General features: G+C 61.6%; 3 protein-coding genes and 1 non-coding gene across 4 annotated transcripts; 3 read left to right on the top strand and 1 right to left on the bottom strand.

The window, feature by feature from the left end:
• The first annotated feature begins 2,935 nt into the window (after positions 1 to 2,935).
• On the top strand, positions 2,936 to 4,226 carry CISD3 (CDGSH iron sulfur domain 3). The gene is made up of 2 exons (XM_074162985.1): positions 2,936 to 3,184; positions 3,573 to 4,226. Exons 1-2 carry the CDS (start codon positions 2,936 to 2,938, stop codon positions 3,750 to 3,752), a joined length of 429 nt encoding a protein of 142 aa, XP_074019086.1. The 3' UTR covers positions 3,753 to 4,226.
• Positions 4,227 to 6,456: 2,230 nt separating this feature from the next.
• On the bottom strand, positions 6,457 to 12,823 carry PCGF2 (polycomb group ring finger 2). Its single transcript, XM_074162814.1, has 9 exons — positions 12,712 to 12,823; positions 12,318 to 12,414; positions 10,050 to 10,105; positions 9,559 to 9,609; positions 9,361 to 9,469; positions 8,233 to 8,281; positions 7,960 to 8,058; positions 7,546 to 7,626; positions 6,457 to 6,795 (listed from the first exon to the last, which is right to left on the bottom strand). Exons 1-9 carry the CDS (start codon positions 12,821 to 12,823, stop codon positions 6,457 to 6,459), a joined length of 993 nt encoding a protein of 330 aa, XP_074018915.1.
• Positions 12,824 to 17,836: 5,013 nt separating this feature from the next.
• Positions 17,837 to 17,910, top strand: TRNAN-GUU (transfer RNA asparagine (anticodon GUU)). The gene has a single exon. It is a non-coding gene; the product is annotated as a tRNA-Asn (tRNA).
• A 2,563-nt stretch (positions 17,911 to 20,473) lies between these two features.
• Positions 20,474 to 23,829, top strand: PSMB3 (proteasome 20S subunit beta 3). The gene is made up of 6 exons (XM_074162995.1): positions 20,474 to 20,534; positions 20,966 to 21,150; positions 21,526 to 21,633; positions 21,995 to 22,172; positions 22,437 to 22,531; positions 23,111 to 23,829. Exons 1-6 carry the CDS (start codon positions 20,532 to 20,534, stop codon positions 23,157 to 23,159), a joined length of 618 nt encoding a protein of 205 aa, XP_074019096.1. The 5' UTR covers positions 20,474 to 20,531; the 3' UTR covers positions 23,160 to 23,829.
• The last annotated feature ends 595 nt before the right edge of the window (positions 23,830 to 24,424 follow it).

The raw sequence follows: 24,424 nt of genomic DNA on the forward strand, positions 1-24,424 counted from the left end.
GGTTTGGCAGGGGCTCTCCTCCAGCCCGGTCCCTCCTCGGTGCCTTTAACCTGAGACGCGGAGCTGTGCTAAAGGCTGGGGGTGTCACCTCGGCAGGAAAGGGGGGAAACGGCGATAATTTTAATAGGAATTTTGCAGCAGCGGGTCTGAAACCGCGCTTCGGGGCTCTTCTCCCTTCTCCCCTTTTCCAGCTGGGGAGGCGGAGGCCCCTGGGGAGGACTTGCTGGCTCGGGAACCGGGTCTCCTGCCCTTGGTTCTCCCCTCCCCTGCCCAGCAAAGGGCCCCCCCCAGCTCCATGGGTGGAAAAACGGGGGCTCCCGGGTGGCTTCACTCCTGCAGGGACACTTGGGACCGTGGGGTGCTGGCCCTTCTGGGCTCAGTAGTGGTGCCCAAGGGGGGGGGCAGTTGCTGCTCTGTGGGGGGGGCCTTTCCTTGACCTCCCTGGGTTTGGGGTGAGGACCCTCAGCACAGAACACCACCCCAAAAACCCACCGCTGCCCACCAGACCTGGGGCATCGCTGGGGGGGGGGACAAAAGGGGGGGTGATGGGGGGGGGGGGGGCAGCAGCAGGACGGGGAAAGGGGTTTTTTTTGCTGGTTTGTGGCCAGAGGGAGGGTTTGGTTCAGGCTCCGCTGAATCCATCCATCCATCCCCCCCCCCCCCATGTTTGACCCTTCCCCTCCTGGTGTTTGTGGTGCAGCCGCTCCGCAGGGACAGGGCCCCCCCCCAACCCATCACCCCGAGCCGGAGCAACGTCTGGCCTGATGGAGGGAGGGAAGTTCAATCTGGGGGTTTCCTAATTAATATAGCAACATTTACCGGAGTTTGCAAAAATGGGTTTGTGCTGCCAATGGCTAAAAAGCAGGAGAATGGAAAAAAGGCTGTTGAAGTTAATAATTCCCATTTTTAACTCGGGAAAGTCACCGTTGTCCTGCCCAGCAGCGCCGGGGTGGGGGGACGGGGCTGCGCTCCAAATGACGCGTGACATCACGGCTGGAGGGGAAAGTGCAAACACACACACACACACACCCCCCCACCCCCAGGGCCTGGTTTGTATTTTTAATTTAAGCCACAAATGCCGGGTTTTAGCACCTGCCTGGGCTGGGGGGGGCCCCCGCTGGTGCCGGCCCTGGATGGAGCCCCCAGAGCTGCATAACTACAGCCTGGGATGCTCCTGTTCCCGGGATCCCTGTTCGGTCCCGTGGATTGGGAAAGGGGGGGGGGGAACGCGGAGCCCCCATCCCCGCTCAGGACAGACCCTGCCCTCGGGCACAGCCTGGATTTTGGAGGGATTTGAACTCATCCTCCCAGTTCCGAGGGCTCCCCGCGGCTCCGGTGGGACAGAGGGGCCGTGGAAAAGGGATGAGCAGGAAAAGGGAGCGGGGAGAGAAGCAGTGAGTCACAAATACAAGAGCATAAATACAACAGCAGATCTTTGTCTGGTTGGTTTGTTGTGGGTTTTTTTTTTCCCTAAAAATACGTTTTTATTTCAAAGCTACAACAGGCAGATTTGTAGCCGGGAATGTACAAATTTTCTTATGTATTTATACAACCGCCGCGTGTCGGCGTCTCCCGGACTCGCTCAAGGGGAGGACGCTCCCTGGTTTAATTTCTTCCCAAGGATAAACTCCGGTTCAGGTGCTAAAGGGCAGCGGGAGCCCTTAGGAAACCGCTCCTGGTCCCCCTTCTCCGGCCTGCGGCGGGACAGGGAGTCCCCGAGACTCGTCCTCTTGGGTTGTGTGTGAGGCAATTAATGTCTCTGTATCAGCTCATTAGCGTGTTCCCGCTGAGCAAGCCGTACAGCCCGCGTTACTTCTATGAAAAGAGTGTTTTCCAAAAAAAAAAAAAAAAAAAAAAAAAAGGGTAAAAATTATCCCCTTCCACCTCTGCTCCTTCTCGGGGTGTTTCCGGGCCGGCGCGATGCTCGGGGGGCCGAGGGAGGGGGGTGACCCCAGCCCAGCAGCTCCCGAACGACTCGCAGCCCCCCCAAGTGACGCAGAAAACCCGAGCCACGGCCCCCAGGGGGAGATTAAACAGAGAATTTACAGCCCCCCCCTCAGTTAAAAATGTGCGGGGGGGGGGCGTCTGGGTGTCTCTGAGGGAAGCTGCAGGCGCTGAACCCGGGGGTCCAGGGTTGGGGGGTCGCTGCCCGGGGCGGGGGGGGTTTTCTCCGGGGGGGCACTTTAGAAAGGACGATAAAATGTCCTTGGGTTGGACGTTGGGTTTTACCCCTCCGCAGGGCGACACCCTCGGGTCAGACCTCGCTCCCGTTGCACCGGGACATGGGGGGGGTCTGCCCCTTGCCCCCCCCAGGGCAGGACGGGCGGTGGGGGGGGGCTGTGACCCCCCCCCAGGCCGGGTGGGATGCTGCCCGTGGGGGGCGGCTGGCCGCAGAGAGAGCCCCCCCCTCCTCCGGCGTGGGGCCATCTGCGGCGCTAAATCATTCCAGCTGTCAAAAAAGCTAATTTTTCCCAGGAGTGAAATGTTTAAAAAAACAGAAAAAGGGGGAGGGGGGGGGGGCGGGGGGAGTCCGAACCTTTGCTGCTTAAAAGACCAATTTCCAGGGAAGCGGCGGAGCCCTCATTTGGCGAGCAGAGGGACACCACACACCCCCCCCAAAAAAAAACCGCCCCCTGCAGCTCCGCGGGGGGGGGCGGCGGCGGACCCCCAAACCCCGGGGGGGGGGGGCCGGGGCGAACCCCCAAACCCCGCGGGGGGGGGGGGCGGTACAAAGGGGCAGCGCACCGGGACCCGGAGAGGGGGAGGTCGTTGCGGGGGGGGGGGGGGGGGGATGCTGCAGGGATCCCTGCGATGGGGGAACCTTTCTGCAAGGAGCCGCCGAGCTCCCGCCGAGCCCGCCCGCCCCGGCTCTTCCGGCGGGGCCGGGAGGAGGAGCCGGTGCCGGGGAAGGTGACCGGGCGGTGGGACGGGAGCCATGCTGCTGCTGAGACCGGCTGCGCTTGTGACACCGATGAGAGCCGCCGCAGCGGCGGCGGCTCCCCGCCCCGGGGCGGGGATGGGGGGGGGTATCCTCCGGGGCCGGGATCCCCCGGGGTTTCTGCGCATCCCTTCGCTCTCCTCCGCCCCCCCGCAGCCGGTGGTCGCCGCCAAGGAGCCCTTCCCGGTGGAGCTGAAGGCGGGGAAGAAATACGCCTGGTGCGCCTGCGGGCACAGCCGCAGCCAGGTCGGGCTGGGGACCGGGGCGGGGGGGAGGAGGGGGGAGAACTCCGCTCCCCCCCCCCCCCAGCCGGTGATGCGCCGGAGATGCGGACGGGACCAGGAGCGGCCCCGCGGGGACCCCTTCTGGTCCAGGGGGAGGGTTTTCGGGGGGAGGAGGTGCCATCGCCGCCCTCCCGGCTGCTCCCTCGGCATCCCCGTTCCCGAGGGATGCGCTGGGCCATGGATGGGGGGCACAGCCGGGGGGATGGAGGGGTCGCGGTACCCCCCCAAGTTTATCCCCGGGGGGGAACACACACACACACACACACCCCCCCCCACCAGCGCAGCCCCCGCCCCAGCCAGGCATCCCTAAATCCCTCCCCCCCTTTACCTCTTCCCCCTTCTCTTTCCAGCCCTTCTGCGACGGCGCCCACAAAAAGGCGGCCCCCGGCATCTCCCCGCTGCGCTTCACCCCCCAGGAGGACAAGACGGCCTGGCTCTGTGGGTGCAAGCGCACCCGCTCCCCCCCCTACTGCGACGGCACCCACAAGGAGGAGGCCGTACAGAGCACCCGGCTCCCCCCCCGGCCCTGACACGGCTGCACCCCACAGCCACGGGGGTCACGGAGCCCACGGGGGCGTTCAGCCCTCTGGGGTACCAGAGGGAGCGGCGGGGGGGCGGGGGAGATGCCCAGCTCCCATCCCAATTAACCTTAATTACTGAGCCCTGGGGGCTGCCACCAGCTGCAGAAAACCAGCCTCACCCCACCATGGGGGCAGCAATTATCCTGCCGGGGATAACGAAGGCTCAGAGCGGCCCATGGCGGGGGGGGGGGGGGCGCGGAAATAACCCACCGGATAATGGGATTTTCAGGAGCGGGTTGGTGCCGTCGGAGCTGGGGGTGCCCGTGGGGACGGAGGGACCGGGGGGGGGGGGCAGGCGGAGGGACGGAGAGTCTGGGGCATTTATTGCACTCACAAAGCTGTGGAGTTATACAAATGTTTAACCAATAACGGGATAGGAATATCGGAATATATTACAGGACATTAAAACGTCGTACAGGATGCAAACATACAGAGCCATTTGGTTTGTACCATATAGGAAAGAACAGAAAACAAAACAACCACCCCCCCCCTGCTCCTTCCCCCCCCTTCCTCCCCCCCCGAGAGCCCCCCACAAACCCCAGCCCGAGGCACTTCAGCTGCCTCCCCCAGTCCATTCTGGCCTATTTACAAGGAGAAAAGGGGTGTCAAAGTCGAGACAAACGGAGCCCCCCCCTCCCGCCCCCCCCCCCCCCCCCCCAACACGCATCCAGCCCGGGGACGGGGGAGAGAAACAAAAAGGGGATCCCCCCGGGGACACCCCCCCCCCGGGCCCCATCCCCAGTGCCCGGGGCTGTGCTATAGCAAAGGTGCTGCCGTCCAGTCCGTGATGGGGGGGGGGAGGGGGGGGGGCGCGGTACTTCCAAAAAATAAAAAAAATAATAATAATAAAAGAATTTTAAAAATACAATAACAACATCCCACGTTTCCTGACCTTTGGAGTCGGGCTGTTCCTACAATTCCGTGCCGCTTTCCTTTGGTTCTCACGGGGCCGGGGGGGGGGCCATCCGGGTGCTGCAGGCACTTGCTTATTTTTTGCCATTTGTGCCCCTCCCCAGGCAGGGATGGAGAGAAACCTCCCTCCACCCACCCCCCCACCCCCCCCCGGGCTCTGCGCTCCCCCGGGGCTCCTGTGCTTATTTCTTATTTTTTTTTTTTTGTGTCACTGTAAAAAGCTGGTCCCTTCCCCGGGGTGGGGGTGGGGGGGTGGGGGGGGCAGCCGGGGACACCGGTGCCACTTCACTCCCCGCTGGGACACGGCAGCACCTTCCCACGCTGGCCCCTCACCGCAGCCTCCCGGCTAAAGGCACTGTAGTCTTATTTTTTTATTTTATTTTATTTTTTTTAAAAACCCAATGTGGGCAGGGGTGGGGGGGTGTCAGGAGGAGGAGGAGGAGGGGGCGGGAGGGGGGGCCACAAAAAGAAATAAACGTTCTGAAATGTGGTGTCGAAGCTGCGGAGGCGAGCGGGGAGCTGGCAGTGTGGGGGTCCCGTGTGTCATCCCCCCCCCCCCCCCCCCCGAAACTGGGTGCTGCACCCACCACGGGCTCGGGAAGGGCAGCAGCATCTGATGCCCCAGACTCACCCAGCGCTGCCAAAGCAGCCCCCGAGTGGGGGGGGGGGCGGGGAGGGGTGTTTAGATGCCCCCCCCACCAAAATTTCCTGAAGCTGGTGCAACCTCCCCTCGACGCCGGGGGGGGGGGGGGGGGGGGGGCAGCTCCATTGGAAAGGAAAAACCCCAATATTCAGGGGGTGTTGTGCTCCTGCCCCCGGAGCGGCTGGCCCTTCCCCGCCACGTTGCAAGCGGGAGTTTTTTTTAAGCTTGGGGGGGGGGGGAGGGGAATAATAATAAAAAAACCCCACAATAAAAGAACCTACTTACTGTGCGTAAAGGGAAGTGTCTGAGAGAGGTTTTTGCTCGATCAGAGCCTGAAACACCGACCAGAGACCACGCAGGGAAAGCAAAAAAAGAGACAGAAATGCACCCAGCGAGGGCAAAGCCGGGGGGGGGGCAATGCCAGCGAGCGATGCACGATGCCAACAAACGGACCACTGGTCCCAGCGAGCCACGGGCACCACGGTATCAAACCTGGCGCCCAAAAAAAACCCCAAACAAACACAATAAAAAAAGAAAAAAACCACCCCCGGGGCACGGCAGGGCGCGAGGGGGGGGGGAGGGGGGCAGTTGTGGGGTTTTTTTTTTGGCTTCTGTGCTTGGCCCTTACCTGTGCTTGGCCCTTACCTGTGCCGAGTCCCCGCTCGCGGCCCCGTCCCGCTCCGAGCCGGCGCCGGGGGAGAGGGATGGGGAGGAGAGGGAAAAAGCATTAAGAGAAAAACCAAGGAGCAAGGAAGGCGGCAGCGCCTGCGTGGGCCCGGCTCCGGCATGCAGCTTACATAAGTTAAAAATTAACAAAAAAAAAAAAAAAAAAAGAAAACAAAACAAAACAAAACAATTAAAAAAAAAAAAAAGAAACAAAACCACATTTAAAAATAGTCAACCACATTTATGTGTCGTATTTGCATTTTAAATTAATCTGGTCGATCAATAGAAAATAAGTATGTATAATTTTGTTTGTTTTTTGTTTTTTGTTTTTTTTTTTTTTTCTCCCTATGTACACATATATATTTATATATGTATATATATAATATATATAGATATATAAAACCCGGCCAGGAGTCCCTGCGTTGGCGTCGTTTAGGTCAAGGCGGAGGCCGCGCTGCCGTTGACAGTCGTTTTGCGGCACCGGCCGGCGGCGGGCGGCAGCGGGTGGCAGTTCGAGGTGCCGTTGAGCGCGGGGGCAGCCGGGGGGGGTCCGCTGCCGGCGGTGGAGCTGGGGGAGCCGTGGGAGGGGGTGCCGGGGCTGGGCAGGGAGGAGGAGGTGGCGGGCAGGGTGGCGGGGCTGTGGGCTTTGTCGCTGACCGACTCGCACTCGGAGGCGCCGCTGGTGTTGGTGCACTCGGAGGTGGGCGGCTGGGAGAGCTTCAGGCGCTTGCAGGCGGGTTGGACGCGGTATTTCAGCGGCAGCGGCCCGTTCTGCAGGCGGGAGAGGGGGCAGACCCATGGCACGCGGCACCCCGTGGCACCCCACGGCACCCTGTACCCCCAGGATGGCTCCGGTGGCCACCGCATCACCGGCCGCCCACGCTGGCGGCACGGCCAGGAACCAGCCACCAGCCCTGCCTTGGAGGAAGGGGTTAGAAAAGCACCTGCAGCCCCCCCCGGCCTCCTAAAAATCACCCCTTTGTACAGAGGGGGGCACCTGGGGCTGAATTTCTTGAAGGACTCCAATTTTTAAGCTTTTCCATTAAGTTTTTTCCATTCTTAAACTTTTCAATTTTTAAGTTTTTCAACTAAGTTTTTCAGTTCTTAAGTTTTTCCGTTCTTAAGTAAGTTCTTCAAACTTTACATTTTTCATTTCTAAAGCTCTTTAATGCCTTTAACCTCCCCCTAAAACTTCTCCGAGCTTTTCCCCCAGACAAGCCCCGGTGCCCCCAGCGGGGCAGGAGGCAGCTCCGCTTACCCTCCTCCTAAAAATCACCCCTTTGTAAGGAAGGGGGGGTGCATTTGGGGCTGAATTTCTTGAAGGACTCCAATTTTTAAGCTTTTCCATTAAGTTTTTTCCATTCTCAAATTCTCCAATGTTTTAAGTAAGCTCTTCGAACGTTAAGTTTTTCAGTTTTTAAGCTTTTTAATGCCTTTAACCTTCCCCTAAAGCTTTTCTGAGCTTCTCTCCCAGACAAGCCCGTGGCGGGGGGGGGGGGGGTAGGGGGCCGCTCCGCTTACCCTCCTCCAGGGGTAGATGTAGGCGATGTCCATCAGGGTGTAATACTCCTTCAGGGGCTCGTCTTCGTAGAGGACTTCCACCTGGCGCAGGGAAAAGTGTCACCTTTCCCTGGCAAAGGCACCACCAGCCCCCCAGAGCTCATGGGACATGGGGGCTTTGCTGTCCCCGAGTGCCTCTTCCAGAGCCGGGGGGGGGCTGGGGGCTCCCAGCACGGGCAGAATTCACAGTTTAGATGGAACATGCCACAAGGGACGTCTCCGTCCCCAGAGCCCCCCCGATGGGGACGCAACGAAGCAGAGACGAGACGTTGGGGAAGGAGCAAAGCCCGGTGTATTTGCTGGGGGGGGGGAGCACGCAACACGGGGTGGCCAAAACGTCCTCGAGCCGCAGCCGAGCCTGGCGAAAACACTCACCTTGTACTTGCTGGGCACGTCCATCTTGTTGCGGAGGAACTTGGCCAAGTGCATGACGGTCATGGCGGCGGGACAGCGCAGGAACCGCACCCCGTTCTTCTGGGGACACGGGGGGGGAGAGGCGTTGCTGAGAGCCCGCCGTGCGATCAACGGGCAGTTCCCACCTCCTCCAGCAGACCCTTTGGGGTCCCCTCTTGTCCCCCCACCCCACCCCAAAGGCCCGGGAGGTGGCCGGACACAGAACTCTCCGTGCCGTGGTCCCACCACACTCACCTTCTCCTTCTCCAGGTCCCCGTTCTCCACGGTCCCTTTCTTCTCCTCCCTGGGGGGAGCAAAGCAAACACAGGACAAAGTTTGTGGAGGAATAAAAAAGCGGAGAGAGAAAAAATAACCCACCAGAAGGGCCATCCACAGAGGGGCTACGAGGGGAAACGTCCGGTGACCTCCAGCCAAGCTCTGCCTTCGCCACCCCTGCAACCACTGCCCGGGCTGCCGCCTCCCCCAGCTCCCTCTGAACCGCTGCTCCAGGTGCCGGTGACATCCTGGGAGGCCACCACCAGCACCGGGGACATGGCAACCCTTGGGCTCTGCCGCCTGGGAAGGAGCCGGACCGGGGAGCGGCAATGTGGGGACCCCGCAGAGGATGCAGGACGAGGGACTGGGTTTTGGGTGCTCTTCTGGCCGTTCAAGCGCCCTGGAAGATGCCGAGCCCCGAGAAGGGGCTGTGGCAGCTGCTGCCACCACCTCGCACCTCGGGAGCGGGAAAAGAGGGTGGGAGTTTATTCACAGCCCCCAAACCCAGGCAGGGGCTTAGAACAGCCGGTGGAGGGAGGTCATCCTCCCCCTCTGCTCTGCCCCGGGGAGGCCCCATCTGGAGTCCTGTGTCCAGTTCTGGGCTCCCCAGTTCAAGAAGGACAGGGAACTGCTGGAGAGGGGACAGCAGAGGGCTACAAAGATGATGAGGGGCCTGGAGCATCTCTCTGCTGAGGAAAGGCTGAGGGACTTGGGGCTTTTTAGTCTGGAGAAGAGAAGGCTGAGGGGGGATCTGATCAACGCCTATAAATACTTAAAGGGTGGGTGTCAGGAGGATGGGGCCAGTCTTTTTCCAGTGGTGCCCGGGGACAGGACAAGAGGGAACGGGCACAAACTTGAACATAAGAAGTTCCATCTAAACATGAGGAGGAACTTCTTGCCTTTGAGGGTGGCAGAGCCCTGGAAGAGGCTGCCCAGAGAGGTGGTGGAGTCTCCTTCTCTGGAGACATTCAAACCCCACCTGGACACGTTCCTGTGCGACCTGCTCTGGGTGGACCTGCTTTGGCAGGGGGTTGGACTCGGTGGTCTCCAGACGTCCCTTCCCAACCCATAGCATTCTGCGAGTCTGTAACAGCCAGAAAACGGTACCTCGACCCTTCATAAAACTCTATGGACAGGCTGACGATCTCGTCGTCCGTCAGGTTCCCCTTGTCCTGCTCGGAGACCTCCCCACGATCTTCGTTGGACCCGTTGGGAACTGCGGGAGCAGAGGGAGGGAGAGGCTGAGCCAGGACGGGGGGGGACACACAGCCAGGGTGAGGGGGGGTCCATGGTGCCCACACTCACCCTCTGCCATGGGGTAGGCTGCGTAGAAGTCGCGCCGCCTCTTCATCTCATCTGCGGGAGAAGGGAGGAGGAAGGTGAAGGGGGGTGGAAAAATCACACCAAGGGGGCTCGAGGGTGCAAAGAGGGGAGCAGGAGGAAGCCCCGGATTTCCAGGTGCCCGCTCCCCACCGGTGAGGGCAGACAGACCCGCAGGAGGGCAGTGGCTTTACCAAAAGCAATCAAATCGTACCAGTAAAATTCCCAGCTTTGCTTCCCAGGGTTCCTTCCCCCCGGCAGCAGCCCGCCCCGCCGACTGCCGGAGCGCGGGGTGGGCTCTATCTGGATGGACCCATCCCTGTCCGTTCACACCGTGGATTTCCCTGCCCTCCCCGTTACACGGGCAGGGACACGCGTGGGGAGCGTGAAATGGGGGGGGACCGCCTTCCCCGGTGGGTGGGAGCGAGTTGGAAACAACCCCAAACCCACATAATCAGAACTGCCCGTGCCTGTACCTTTGAAAAGCCCCGGGACCAGCTTGTACACGATGTCCTGGAGGGTTTTGTCCGACCTGGGGGGGAGGGAAAGAAAGGAAAAGAGAGAGAAAACAGCTGGATTAGGGAGCAACCGGCTTCCCTGGGCTGCTCAAAGCTGCCCTGCACCGTGTGCCCCCCCCCAGCCAGCCCAAACGCCGCCTCTCCCCATCTCCCTCCCGGGAAAATCCTGGCACAAAGCCCCAGATCCCTGTTCCGCCCCATGGCGATGCCCCAGCCCTGTCCCGCAGGAAAACACACTCACCACAAAGGGTTAACTCCAGAAAAAAGCAAGAAAACCATTTCAAAAATCCTTATAATTGCTATAGGGATGATGACAGCAGGATTTGGGGGGGCAGGATCCCTTTCAGTAGTCAAAACAATTACAAAAAAACACACTGAGAACTTAAAAAAAAAAATAAAAATCTAAGATCAGCAAACGTTTCTGCAAGTTTTAATTTGCATCCAATTTTATTTTTGGCCTCGGCTGCAGTTCAGGCGCTGATCTCCTGCTGCTGTGAGGACGGGGGGACGGCGTCTGCGCTCAGGGAAAGCAGAGAGGACTCCCCGAAACGGGGACATCTCGAGGCAGGATCCTCCGAAGCACTGGAGGAACTGGGGGAGCTCCAGCCCCAGCCCCAGCGGAGGGCCGGGAGTGGGATTTTGCCGGGAGGCGGGGGCTCGGGACCCTCAGGCAGAGCATCTGGCACAATTTAAAAGCAGCAGCTCAGGCAAATAAAAAAGAAAAAAAAGAATCTCAAAAACAAAGCAAGAGCAGTGGGACTGGTGAAAAGTAAATTATATCCGCAATTATTTCCATTTTAATAATAAGGCCTTTATTTTAAAGAAAAACAAATGAGCGTACCCTGTATTATTTTTAGCCCAGCCACGTCTTTCATCCCCGAATCCCCGGTGACGTCACTCTGGTTCACGAGGCCCCACTGCGATTTTATTTATAATCCGTACCCAGAGAGTTTGCTTTATAATTTACAGCAAGCTAATGAAAAAGCAACCTCTGCCGCTTTGATTGGCAGCTTAATTACCAGCCGGTCGCTGCTCTCCCATGAGTCACCCCCCTTCAGCCCAGGGCGGCGGCGCTGGGTGGGGGACACGGTGCCACGGGGGGGGGGTGGAGGGACGACGCGGTGGCCACGCGTGGGCAGCACCCCCGGCGTGGCACCCATGGGTGCGGGTGTTTGGGTGCTGCCGCGGCACCGGTTTGGGGGGGAAAATGGGAAAGCTAAACCCTTCCTCGGCGGGGTTTCCCACGGCACCACGTCTGGACGAGGCTCCTGTCACCCTGAGGTGGCACCTCTGCCCACACACGTGCCCCACGTCCCCTGCCCCCCGCGGGGAGCGAAGTCACCGTGTCACCCCCGCAGCCGGGGCTTGGGGACATCGCGCCGTGCCCGGCTGCGCAGCCGTCTCCGCAGGCAGGGGCTGGGGGGGGATGTTTCGGCGAGGGAGCCGTGGGGGAGCCGGAATGTAAATATTTCATAGTGAACCGGGAAAAAAAAAAAAAAAAAGAAAAGGCGGAAAAAGTGTTACTACAGAAACGGATTTCCATGGAAGAGGCTGAAAAAAAAAACCCCAACACAGAAGGATAAAAAAAAAAAAAAAAAAAAAAAAGCGAGTGATGTATTGCAGCCTTTGGTGGTTTCTATGCCAACCACCTGCAGAGCCAATTCCACAACGCACGGGACGTGTCTGGCTTTCCCCGGGCAGACGCGGGGCCGGGGCAGAGCCGGCACGAAGCCACCGCGGCCGGGCACCCTTTGACGGGGACACGACACCGTCCCCACGGGGGAAAGGGCAGGGAGCCGGAAAGCAGAGTCGGTCCCGGGTCAAACTGCGCCCCGTGGGACTGCGGGGACAGACGGATGGACGTCTGTGGTCTGGGATGCGCAGGGATGGGCGCAGGGTGCCCTCCACCCACCCCAGCTCCCTCCCGCTGCCACAGAGGAGGCGTCCCTGGGTCCTGTCCCCTCCGTGGTGGCGTTTCCTACCATCCCCGTTCCCCTTCTACCCAGAGGGCACCCCAAAGCCCCGCTGCCGTGGGGTGCGGGGTCAGGAGCAGAGAGGTGTCGTGGTCCCTGCTCGGCTGAATGAAGCTGGGGTGGCCACAGAGCCCCGTTCCCCATCCCGGGGTGCACCCCAAAGCGGGCGCAGGGTGCGCCGACACGGGGCTGGGGCTGGGGCTGGGTGCCAGGCGGGGGCACGGCGTGCGGGGGACCCCCCCCCAGAGCTCACCTAATGCTGAGGAGGGGTCTGGTTTTGTGCACTTGGACATCACACATGGGGCAGTACTTGTTCGTCTCCAGGTAGCGAACGATGCAGGTTTTGCAGACTGTGGGGAGAGACCCAGCGTGAGCAGACGGACGGACGAGGGGACAGAGCCCCTGTCCCAGCCCGGCAAAGCCCCCCGTGTCCCCACAGGGGCTCAGGGCCCAGACCCCTGCTTGCCCACCCTGGTCCAGCCCCATCCACAACCCCACAGCTCCGTGCCGCAAAAACGCCGGATGCAGGATGGGTTTGGGCACTGCTCCGTCCACGGGAGGGTCTCGGTGCGGCACGGCCACCCTTCCCGGGGCTCGGGGCACCCCTGGGTGCAGCGTGGCCCTGGCCGGGGACCCGGGACACTCACAGGAGTGCAGACACTCCACGATGGTGGTGGCGTCTATGAAGTAGCCGCCGCACAAGGCGCACATCAGGTGGGGGTTGAGCTCGGTGATCTTTATCCTGGTGGTCCTGTGCATTTTGGAGCAGCGCCGCGGCGGATCCTCCCTGCAGGGAAACACCGGGGGCCACCCTTAACGGCCACTTCACGCAAGGACGGGACCCACGGGACCCACCTCACCCTTTAACGAACAAACCCAGGGCAGCGTGGGGGTGCCCGGTGACCCCCCCTACGTGCCACGCGTGGCCCCGGCAGCGCTGGGACCCACACCTCGCCAGCCCCAGGGGTGCACAAGCAGCATCCGCACACCTCCCCACGCAGCCCCCCAGCCCCGGGCTCTGCCCAGCTCCCTCTGCCTCACGTTTGCATCTTTCTGGGGGTCCCCAAGCGGGTCCCCACGATGCCAAGACGCCTCTGAGAGGGGACAAATCACCGCTGTCAGCCAGCCCCCTGCCTGCAGCTCCCCGGGCTGTGCACACCCGCACACACACACAAAAGTGTATTTTTGTTTTGTTCGATGGAAAAGGCATTTTCAGCCACCGCCTCCCCGTTTCTATAGAAACTCCCGAGTCCGGCGTTGGCCACCTGCCCGCGGCCAGGAGCGGCCGCAGCACCTGCGCGTGTGGGTGTGCACGGCCGGGGGTGCACATGGGGCGCGGGCAGCGTCCCCCCAGGGTGCGGGGCGCAGACCCTCAGGGAACCACCGCCTGCCACCTCCGGCACTTCCACCTCTACAATGGGAGACGGCGGAGCCGGGGCCCGAAATCGCTGCAGTTTTATTGTTTCCATGGCAACCCCGATACTTGGAGAGGAGCCAGAATATTATTACAACCATCCGAGGCCGGGGGGAGAGGGGAGAAGAAACCCTGGGTTTGTGTCAACGAGCGTGGGCGCGATGGCAGCGCGAGGGTGCAACACCCGTACGCACCCACACCCAGGGAGACACACACACACACGTGTGTGTGTACACACATACTACACGTACACGCACATATCACCCACACACACACAGAGGTGCACACGTACACCCTCACCACAGGCGCTCACAGGGGGTCAGGCGTGGAGCGGTGTCACCAGCCGCCTGACACCGGGCCAGGCCCTTTGCCAACACCCGACAGGCAACAACCAAACAGCCACCAAAGGCAAAACAGGCAAGGAACAGGGTGAACCCTGTGCCCAGGGAACAACCGGGGTGCACGTGTGTGTGTGTGTGTGTGTGTGTGCAGGGCGGTGTGTGCGAGGCTGTGGTTTTGGGGGTGTGTGTGCGGGGCTGTGCATGGAGCGGTGCCTGCAGGTGTGTTTGTACAACCCCAGGGCCACGTTGTCCCTCTCGCTCCCTGTCCTGCTTCTCCAAGGCTCCAGTCTGGGTCTCTCATCCCGTTCAGCCGCCGTGGAGTCCCCCCAGAGGAAGGTGTGCAGGGACGGGGACACCTCAGGGACAGCGATGGAGACACCACAGGGATGAGGACACCACGGGGACAGGGATGGAGACACCACAGGGACAGGGATGGAGATGCTGCAGGGATGGAGACACCATGGGGACAGAGATGGAGACACCACGGGGACAGAGATGGAGACACCATGGGGACAGGGATGGAGACGCTGCAGGAATGGGGACACCACGGGGACAAGGAGCTCAAGGACACCCCTGTGCTGGAGGGGCAGGGGCCAAGCTGAGCCCCAGGGTCTCCTTGCAGAGAGGGGGCCAGGGGCACCAGGCTGTTTGGGAAGCCCCCCCCCCCAGTCTCAGCTCCCACCCCTGGGTGGGCACCCCGGGGTGCCCCGCACCTCGCTGTCCCCGGGCAGGTGCCCCCAGCCCTCCAGTGATGGGGGGCCACTTCCAGGCTCTCCCCGGCCAGGAGAATACCTGGGGGGGGGGTGTGGGGGGGTGCTGCGGTCTCCAGCCCCGGGGCTCCCGCACCGACCCCCGCGGGGGAGCGGGCAGCTCCGCCGGGCACCAGCTGCCCAGGCCGGGCGGCAGGACCCACGGCTGCGTTTTGGGTGGATTTGGCTGCTTTTGGTGCTCGCAGCCGCCAATGGCGGCCCGGGTCTCCGCGGGAGGGGGGAGCCCGAGCCACCGGCGCAAACCGGTTCTAATAAACCGGGTGATAACAACGGCGATTTCCTGCCGCGGGGGCGAACAAAGCCCCGGACCACCCCCCCACCCCCTCGGCCGGGCACCGGAGCCGGCCGCAGCACCGGCCCCACCGGAGCCCTCGGGGCCGCCCCGTCCCGCCAGCGGCACCCGCTGCCCCCGCCCCGCCGCCGGAACGGGTCCCGCCGCCTGCCGCCGGCTCCCCCGCGCCCCCGGCCCCGACTTTCGGGGTCTTTTGTCTCCCTGGGCGGTGGCCGGGCACGGTGACATACACACCCCCCCCCTCCCCAAAATCCCCCCGGACCAGGCACGGGTGGGGAAGGACGTTTGAAAGTCACCGGTAACTTGGACCCGACCGGCCGCCCCCTCCCCGCGGGACCCACCGGCGGCGGCGGGCCCGGGAAATAAACCGGGACGGCTCCCCCCGGCACTGCCCGCTCTCTCGCACGGTGGCCGCGGGCCCCCCACGCACCGGGACACACGACAAAAAAGGCGGCGGAGCGTGAACCCGCACCCCCTCCCCCCCCGACAGCGCCCGCCGCCCCGACGGGACCCCCCGCCCCTCCCGGGGTGCGGGACGCGGGCACCGGGGGGCGAACCAGCGGGGAAGGAGGGGGAAAGCACGGCGGGGAGGACGCGGACACGCGTGTCCACACACCCGTGCACGCACAAGGACACACACACACACACACACACACACGTCCCCGCGGCGGGACGTGTCCGCCCGGCAGCGCCCGGTGCGTGACACCCGCCTGGCACCGGACACACCACGGGCACGGACACACCACGGGCACGGACACGCGTGACCCCGCGTCGTGTCCCGGGGGTGCCCGGTTGCAACGCGGCGAGCAGCTCCCGCTTCATTTATTTATTTATTTATTTATTTCGGGGGGGGGGGGGGGGGGGACGAACACAGAATTTGGGGCCGGGGGTGGGGCAGCCCCGGTGGACCGGGACGCTCCCGGTGTCCCGCAGCCCTTTGTACTCGGGGCCGGCTGACAGCCCGCCCCGGGGCCCGGCCCGGCCCCCTCCGCCCGCCCCGGGGGGGCTCCCGCCGCCGCCCCCCCTTCCCGCCCCCCCCCCCCCCCATCCCCGCCGTACCGCACTGCCCCGCTTCACGCCGCGCCGGGCCCGGCGGGGGGGCGGCGGGAGCCGGGGCTGTCAGGGCTCCGTAGCCCCTCGCCGGTGCCCGCCGTGGTTGGTGGTGTGGGGGTGTCCGCGGCCTCCCCGGGCAGGAGCGGGGCGGCGGCACAAAGCGGGGGGAGGCGGCGGCCATCGGCCATCTTGAACGCGGAGAGAAAAAGGCGCGGGGGGGGGGGGGGGGGGTGGGGGGGGGGGGGGGGGCCCGGCGGCGGGGCCCGGCGGCGGCGGCGGCGGCGGTGGGCGGGGGGGGGGGGGCCCGGGGCCGCGTCCCTACCTGGTGGCGGCGGCAGCGGCGGCCCCGCGGCCGCCCCTCCGCTCCCCCGGTCGGCGCGGCTCGGCTCGGCGCGGCGGCGGCGCTGCGGCCGGGGCCCTTTTTTTCTCTCGCTCGTTTTTTTTTTTTCCCTTTTTTTTTTTTTTTCCCTCCTTCCTCCTCCTTTTTTTTTTTTTATTTTTTTTTCCTCCTTTTTTTTTTTTTTTTTTTTTATATTTTTCCCTCCTCCAGCCGCCGCCAGGCCCCGCCCCGCCTCACGTGACCTCATTCCTTTGGGGTGTTGCGGAGGAGGGGAGTGAGGGGCCGAGATTGGGGGGGTGTCCCCCCCCCCCCTCGCCCCCCGCCGCCCCGCCCCGGCCCCCCCCCCTCCCCCCCCCGCAACCGGCGCCGCCCCGGGGGACACCGCCGCGACGGTGCCGCGATGCTTGCGGAGGGCCCCGCTGCTGCCGCCCCCCACCCGTCGCGACCCCCCCCCCCACGTTGTGCTCAGAGAGGAAAGGAGAGCGCCCTAAAATCCGCTGGAATAGGTCCAAAATCCGAGCCGGGGCGGTGGTGCCCCGCTCATCTCTCCGTTAACGGGTCCCCGTGTCCCCCCATCACCGCGACACCGCTCGAGTGGTGCCCCGGAACTCCCCACGACCCCCCGATCCCCCCACCACCGACGCTGAGGCCATTTTCGGCCCCAAATGGGAGGAATTCCCACCCGGGAGGCGACGGGGGGCATCCCGGGCCCCGCGGGACCTTCCCCGGGACCCTCGGGGTGGGGGGTCCGCTGCCTACGGGGCTCGGCAGGGCCCGCGGGACCCGCGGCGGGAGGGGAAGCAAAGGGAAGGGGAGAAAAAAGAGAAGAAAAATCGAGGGAAATTAGAGGAAGCAAGGGGAAAATGGAAAAGGAGGGAAGAAAAGGGGAAAAAAGGGAATAGGAGGGAAGGAAAGAAAAAAGGCAGGAAAAGAGGAAGGAAAGAAAAAAGGAAAAGAAGGAGGAAAAGAAAAAAGGCAGGAAAAAAAGGAAGGAGATAGGGGAAAAAAGGAAAAAAGAAAAAGCGGGAAAAAAATAAAGGAGGGGGAAAAGGGAAGGAAGGGGAGCGGAGCGGGCGGGCTCACGGCGCCGCTTTCCCCCGCGGGGCCGGTCCCGTAGGGCCGGGGGCATCCGTTCCGGCGGCCCCGGCCCCGCTCGGAGGGAAGGGGGCTCCTTGCGGGGCGCTCAGGGGGGCTTGGGGGGGAGGGGGAGATGCGGGCAGCCGGGGCGCCCACGCGTGTCGGCGGCCGCTCATCCCCCGCAGCCCCCCCCCCCCCCCCCCCCTCAGCGCGGCGGAAGGCGGCGGGGGGGTTCCCGTGCGTGTCCCCGGCTCCCCCGTGGGTCCGGTGCGACCGCGGTGGCTTCTGTACACCCGGGGTACCGGCTCCTCGGCGGGGCGCAGCGCCCACGCGAGTTCCCCCTCGGCCCACGCGGTTGCGGCCCCGTGAATGGTTCCCCGCCGAGGTCGGGGTCCCGGTGCCGGTCCCGATACCCGGGGTCCCGGTACCCGCTACCGGGGATGCTCCGGTTGAGTGCGGCGGCCGCGGACAAACATCCCAGCGCGGTCTCTGTGGCGCAATCGGTTAGCGCGTTCGGCTGTTAACCGAAAGGTTGGTGGTTCGAGCCCACCCAGGGACGGTGCGGGGCCACCCTTTTCCCTTCGTTTCTTTGCCCCCCTCCCCATTTTTTCCAGGCGGCGGCCGAGGATGGACATAGCGAGGGGGCGACAAACGGCGGTGACCGGTCCCAGCCCCCGGTGCGGGCGAGCAGGGTGTTTTTTCACCGTGCTCTTTAGCTGTGCAGTGGTTTTTTTTGGGGGGGGGGGCTTTCCCTGCTCCCCTTGGGGGGCTCCTCGCCCTCAGGCCCAGGCTGAGCTGGACGGCGAGAAGGTGGGAAGGGGCAGGATGTGGCCCCGGTGCCCCCCCCGTGGGCTCCCAGCTCTTTCCAAGGCGCTGGGCGAAGGGGAAACTGGCCCCCAGTGTGAACAGAACCATTTCTGCTCAGCCCGTGGCCCCCCCTGCTCCCCAGTTTCTCCCATAAGCAAAAGGGCACGCTGGGACATTAAAAATGGACCAGAGCCTTAAAAGCTTCTTTCCACCCAGAGCCCGTATTTTGCCTTAAAAAAAAACCAAAAAAGCTGAAGGGGGTCCAAAACCCGCCTTGCTGAAGTTCCCCTCGCTTCCAAAGTCTTGTAAAATCTATTCCCGTTTCCCGCTTGCCTGGATTTTATTTTCATTCCAGCAATAACGAAGTGGATGTTTTGACGTGGGGCGTGAAGCCGTGCCGGGAAGATCCCTGTTGTTTCCAAAAACCCAGAGCCACAAAATGCCCCCGGTGCCAGGGCTGGGCCAGGGAGGGGAATTGCTGCTGTTTTCCCAATCCGAGAGCACGATCCCGATGGGAAAGCGGAGAGAGAAGCGGTGCCCAGTGGGGATCACCCCCCTCTTACCCCCCGCCCCCCCGGGGAGAGCCAGCGCTGCCGAAATCCGCCCGGAGAGATATTCCCGTCTGGCTCTGCCGCCCCTTCTCCCCCCGGGGTGTTCCCACCAGACGGAGCGCGGCCTCTGGCTTCATCCCAGCGAAAACCCTTTTACAGCGGAAAATGCCTTAAAAAACCAGCGGCCACGGGTCGGGCTGTGCCTTCGGGCCTCGGTCGCGGGGGGATGAACAGCCCCTGCACGGGCCGGGGGGGGGTGGGTTTCATTGAAACCAGGCGGGCCGATCTGTTGGGTATTCGAGCGCGGTTCCAAACACATGGATCTCCTTCCCTTTGGCACGACATCACTCCCCGAAATTAAGCATTTAATCCCGTCTCCTGCAGGAGAGGGGAGAGCTGGCGGGCGGGGATGGGGAAGGAAATCCAGAGCGCAAATCCCCCTTTCAATGGCTCTCTGAATAAAAAAAACACCCTCGCGGCCACTCGCCAGGTCCCTTCCCCGCCCCGGGATGCACCGGGACTCGCTGCTTTATGGAGTGACTTTCCGGAGTGACTTTAACGTGCCGGCACTTCCCAAAGGGATTATTTCCCCTCCGAGGAGCCCCGCTGTCCCTGGCCCCACAGGGCGAGTTTAGGGCTCTGTCCCCCAGTCCCAGAGGCGCCAAAGCGGGCGGTGGGTGCACGAGGCCTGACCCCCCCCAGGGCTCTGGGTAGTGGGGCGCTGCGGGCTGCGTTTCCCGGGGTTTCCAGTTGAATTCAGCCAGGTTTGGCCAACTTTTCCCAGCGCCCAACAGAAGGTGCCAGGGCTGAGCTGGGGGGGCAGGTCCCAGCCTGGCCACCCTGCCGTGATTCCGGCCTCACCACGGGCACGCAGGGAATGGGCATGTGGGTGCCCCACAGGGGTCACAGCCTCGGGGACACACCCCCCCCCAGCGCCACGGAGCGATGGGGTGGCTGTACCCGCCTGCCACCTCTGCAGTGCCCCTGCATGTCCCGCCAGCTGTGCTGTGCCCCCATGGGCACATCCAGCTGTGCCATGCCCTGCATGTCCCTCCAGCTGTGCTGTGCCCCCATTGGCACATCCAGCTGTGCCATGTCCCTCCAGCTGTGCCATATCCCATGGGCACATCCAGCTGTGCCATGCCCTGCATGTCCCTCCAGATGTGCCATATCCCATGGGCACACCCAGCTGTGCCACGCTCCTATGGGCACATCCAGCTGTGCCGTGTCCCGCCTGTCCCTCCAGCTGTGCTATATCCCTATGGGCACATCCAGCTGTGCCGTGTTCTGCATGTCCCTCCAGATGTGCTATATCCCTATGGGCACATCCAGCTGTGCCGTGTCCCGCCTGTCCATCCAGCTGTGATATATCCCCATGGGCACATCCAGCTGTGCCATGTTCTGCATGTCCCTCCAGATGTGCCATGCCCTTATAGGCACATCCAGCTGTCCTGTGTCCTGCGTGCCCCTCCAGCTGTGTCGTGTCCTGCCTGTCCCTCCAGCTGTGCCACATCCCTATGGGCACATCCAGCTGCGCATCCCGACGCATCCAGCTGTTCCCCCTCCCTCCAGCCCCTCCCGCACAGTCCGCCGCCTTCCCGGCATGCCCCGCTCACTATGACTCTTCATTTTCCTCCCTCCCCACCGCCCCAACCAACCAGCTCCGCCCCGCCTCGGGCCCATCCACCAATAGCGAGCGGCGTCTCGCCGGCAGGCCGCGGCGGCCGCCAATGGGAGGCGGCGGGAGGCGGGAGCAGCGGGGCGGCGGGGGCGGGGCGCGGCGCGGCCGGGGCAGTGGAGCGGGGTCCGTGAAGCCGGCGCCATGGTGAGCGCCGGGACGGGGCCGGGGGCGGTCCGCGGGGGTCCCGGGGATGGAGCTGGGGCCGGGGGGCGGCTCCGGGATGGAGCTAGGCCCGGCCGGATGCGGCCCGCGGGTGGGCCGGCGGCCTTCCCCTCTCGCCGCGGTGGTGTGTCCCCGTGGGCCTTCCCTCAGGCCGGGCCGTGGCGGGAAGCAGCGGCCCTGAGCCACCCTCGGGGGGCAGGCGGGGGGGCAACGAGTGAAAAATTAAAGCCAAAACGGCAAGGAGAGCGGTGCTGGCCTCCCCCCGCCGCCCCGGGGCCGCAGGGCCGGGCCGGGCCAGGCGGAGGGGGGTACCCGTAGGCCCCCTCAGCCCCACCGAGGGACCGGCGCGGGGGGCTGCACCCCAAACCGCATCCCGCAGCCCCGGCGGTACCTGCTGCCCTTCTCTCTTCCAGTCTATTATGTCATATAACGGCGGGGCCGTAATGGCCATGAAGGGGAAGAACTGCGTGGCCATTGCGGCGGACCGGCGGTTTGGGATTCAAGCGCAGATGGTGACCACAGACTTCCAGAAGATTTTCCCTATGGGAGAAAGGCTGTATATTGGATTGGCAGGACTGGCCACGGATGTGCAGACGGTGTAAGTGAGACTCCTGCCCGCCCGCTCCCACACCGAGCCTGTAAGAGGCATATTTACAATAAATAAGTTGCAGTTTACGCTGCGCAAAAATGTCTTTGCTTATTCGTGAGGGGGGGTATAATAATTCCCTGGGGTTCTTGGTCGCCCTTCACTTGAGAGATTTTAAATAAAACTGCGTGTGATTTAAGATGGCATCACTACTAAAACTTATTAACTTTCAAGTATAAAAGGAGCTGCGTCTGGAATTCCTACCTGCCTCAGGCACGTGTCAGGAGCTGGTGTCTGTCAGCGCGCGGTAGAACAGTTCAGACCTGGGTGAAGATGAAAGAAAAAGGGATCTGCTTCTGCTCTAACGCTGATTCTCATCTCTTGCAGTGCCCAGAGACTGAAGTTCAGGCTGAATCTCTACGAGCTGAAGGAAGGCAGACAGATCAAACCTCAGACCTTTATGAGCATGGTTTCCAATCTGCTGTACGAGAGACGGTAACTGTCAAACAAGGGGCTCGCTGTTTCCTTGTCAGCGAAGGCTACGGTTGCTGGAGTTGATCTGATTTTTGGGAGGTGGGAGGCTGAGGAGGGCTCCTCCTACTTGTGGGGTGGCAAAAGGAGAGTTCAATCCAGTGACAATGTTCTCTTCAACCTCCTTGCAGAAGAATATTGAGTATTGTTAAAATAATCCTGTGGCAGTACAAGTGTGATCCGTTTGCCGTGCTAAATCCATCGCGGGGTGCTTGGAGGTTGACCTGAAAGGTTTCCCACCAAAAGCATCAGTGGGGGATGTTCTCCTTGTGTGGACATGTAGGTGGGATGTGGAACTCCATCAACGCCATGTTGTTCTTCACAGGTTTGGACCTTACTACACGGAACCGGTCATTGCCGGGCTGGACCCCATAACACACGAACCTTTCATCTGCTCCCTAGACCTGATCGGCTGCCCCATGGTCACCGATGACTTTGTGGTGAGCGGCACCTGCTCCGAGCAGATGTACGGCATGTGCGAGTCCCTCTGGGAGCCTGACATGGTGAGTGAGGTGGCCGGGCTCGGCTCCCCTTCTGGGGTTCAGCCTCCTGCTCGTAACCGGAGAAACTGAGATACGTGGGTTGGGTGAAAAGCTCCATCCTTTGGTTCTTCTCCAAGGAGCTCAGGAGAACAAAGAGGCTGTAGCTTATAGCAGCCCACGGGGAAAAATCTTGCAGCATCTTGGATGATGCTTTGGGGTTTGAACCAAAATCTGATGACTTGATACTCAGTTTTTACACCAACTAAACCAGCTTCTGTTCCTCAGGAACCCGATCACCTCTTCGAAACCATCTCGCAGGCCATGTTGAACGCAGTGGACAGAGATGCCATCTCTGGCATGGGCGTGGTAGTACACGTAATGTAAGTGCTGCTCCCTTCCCCTACGGAACAGAGGTAGAATTTAACAAGCTGTGTGTTAAAGACAGTTAAGGCGTTGGTTTCCAGGGTCTCCCTAACCTCGCTCCCTTCCAGCAGCATCCTCAGAAATGTTTTATCCATTCTGGGGTGTATTTCTTGTGGCTGCTCTCTGGCTGTTGCTGGAACTGCAGGAGCCACAGGAAATTACTCCCCGAGTTAGACTCTTGCTGCAGAGGGATTCCCAGCAGCCTTCCCAGCAGTATTTAGGGGTGTGACTGGGTAGCACTGGCCAAGAGGATGCTCTTTACCACAGCTGGGTGCGACATTAACTTCCAGACCGACCTCCGAAGCAGGTTGTTCTGCTGGTGGGGCCGTGTCCCTGCAGCCTGGGGGGCGCCGCTGCGTCCTGAGCCTCCCAGGGGATGGGGTTCACCCAGCTCTCACGGCCACCTCCAAGTTGAGATGACCCTGTTCTGTACCAGCAAACAAACACTGCGCACGCTGCAGCTTCCTAACGAAGGGACAATCTGTGTGGAGGCGTTAAATGCAGATTTACCGATAGTTTTCTCTTTTTCCCTCTAGTGAAAAAGACAAGATCACCACCAGGACCCTGAAGGCTCGCATGGACTAGCCCAGCATCTGCTCACACGTCTCACACCCCAGTCTGCTTGGAACTTTTTTAAATAAAACTCTCTATTGTAGTGAACTTTCCTTTTTTTTTTTTGAGTCCGAACACCAACATTAAGTTCTCGTCTCTAAAGCTGTTGGAAGGAGCTTGGGTTTTACACGGTAGCAGAGTTCAGGTTTCTTTCTGAGCCACCCACGCTGATCTCCCTCAGCACACCCAGACGTGTGTGTTGCGCCCCAGGGAGTCAGCAGCTCCTTCAGACACCGTGGCAGTATTAGCTTTTTCTTGCCAAATCTCATTTATTCTCAAATCCAGGACTTGGTAAAATCAGTTCTTACCTAAACCCCCCGTTTTACAGGTGCGTATAAAGACTTTTCTGGTTGTGGTTAATGTAGGACTTTAAAACGACCACGTACCTCATGGAGTCGAACGCTCGAGAGAGGACAGCGGGAAGGAACAGATGTACACAAAGTTTTAATTTTATTTTTCTCTGGTTGGAGACTCATCTTGTAACATGCATGCATTTCAAAACAGTAACAGTGTCTCAAACTGCTCCTAGCAAACAGACAAGCACAGAGGACTTAAAATTCCTATTTAAAAAACAGCAGTGAAAAAAACCTAGAATGCTTTTTTTTTTTCCTTAAAGTTTGAGATTAAACTTTAATTTATTCACATTGTTTTTTTTTTTTGTCCCCGGTCGCACTGATTAGCCCTGCCCACCCTTGTGACCTGTGTGTAATAACGCTCGCTTGGAGGCAACTGGCTCCCAGCTGCGTTTAAACCTCGTGCGGCAAAAACCGAGCCCGACACAAACCCTTCCCAGTGGTAAAACGGGAAAAACCCACTGAAAACGAGGGATGAGCAGCAGCCCGTGCCCCCAGCTCTGCCTTCGCCATCACGCAGAGATACTCCTTTCGGAGAGCAAGGGAAAATCAGCGGGTAAACACGGAGAACGGCTCTGCGGAAGTAGTTGATGGGCAAACCTGAAAGGGGGGGGGGGGGGCTGGTTTGGTTTTGGAGCTATTTTTAAGGACGATCTGGCCCAGATCGGTTAACGCGGTGCCGCAAACCCAAGTTTAGGGGACACACACACACACACACACACACACGGAAAGGTTTGTACCACTTGGGGGTTAAACACTTTTGACCTTGGCGCAGCATCGTTAAAAACTGCAGGGTGGTCACCCGACCGGAGGCACTGGTCCACCGGGGCTGACGTGGCCCGTGACTACGATACAACCTCACGTCGGGCCTTTCTCGGGCTAAAA

This window comes from Numenius arquata, chromosome 23, assembly GCF_964106895.1.
Source record: "Numenius arquata chromosome 23, bNumArq3.hap1.1, whole genome shotgun sequence".
Taxonomy (NCBI): domain Eukaryota; kingdom Metazoa; phylum Chordata; class Aves; order Charadriiformes; family Scolopacidae; genus Numenius; species Numenius arquata.

Coding starts and splice junctions, on each gene's coding strand:
- CISD3 (XM_074162985.1), top strand. CDS start 2,936: ATGCTGCTGCTGAGACCGGCTGCGCTTGTGACACCGATGAGAGCCGCC. Junction 3,185..3,572: donor GCGGGCACAGCCGCAGCCAG/GTCGGGCTGGGG, acceptor TTCTCTTTCCAG/CCCTTCTGCGACGGCGCCCA.
- PCGF2 (XM_074162814.1), bottom strand. CDS start 12,823: ATGCACAGGACCACCAGGATAAAGATCACCGAGCTCAACCCCCACCTG. Junction 9,610..10,049: donor GGTCCCGGGGCTTTTCAAAG/GTACAGGCACGG, acceptor CTTCTCCCGCAG/ATGAGATGAAGAGGCGGCGC. Junction 6,796..7,545: donor ACATCTACCCCTGGAGGAGG/GTAAGCGGAGCG, acceptor TCCCGCCTGCAG/AACGGGCCGCTGCCGCTGAA.
- PSMB3 (XM_074162995.1), top strand. Junction 21,151..21,525: donor GCCACGGATGTGCAGACGGT/GTAAGTGAGACT, acceptor CATCTCTTGCAG/TGCCCAGAGACTGAAGTTCA. Junction 21,634..21,994: donor AATCTGCTGTACGAGAGACG/GTAACTGTCAAA, acceptor TGTTCTTCACAG/GTTTGGACCTTACTACACGG.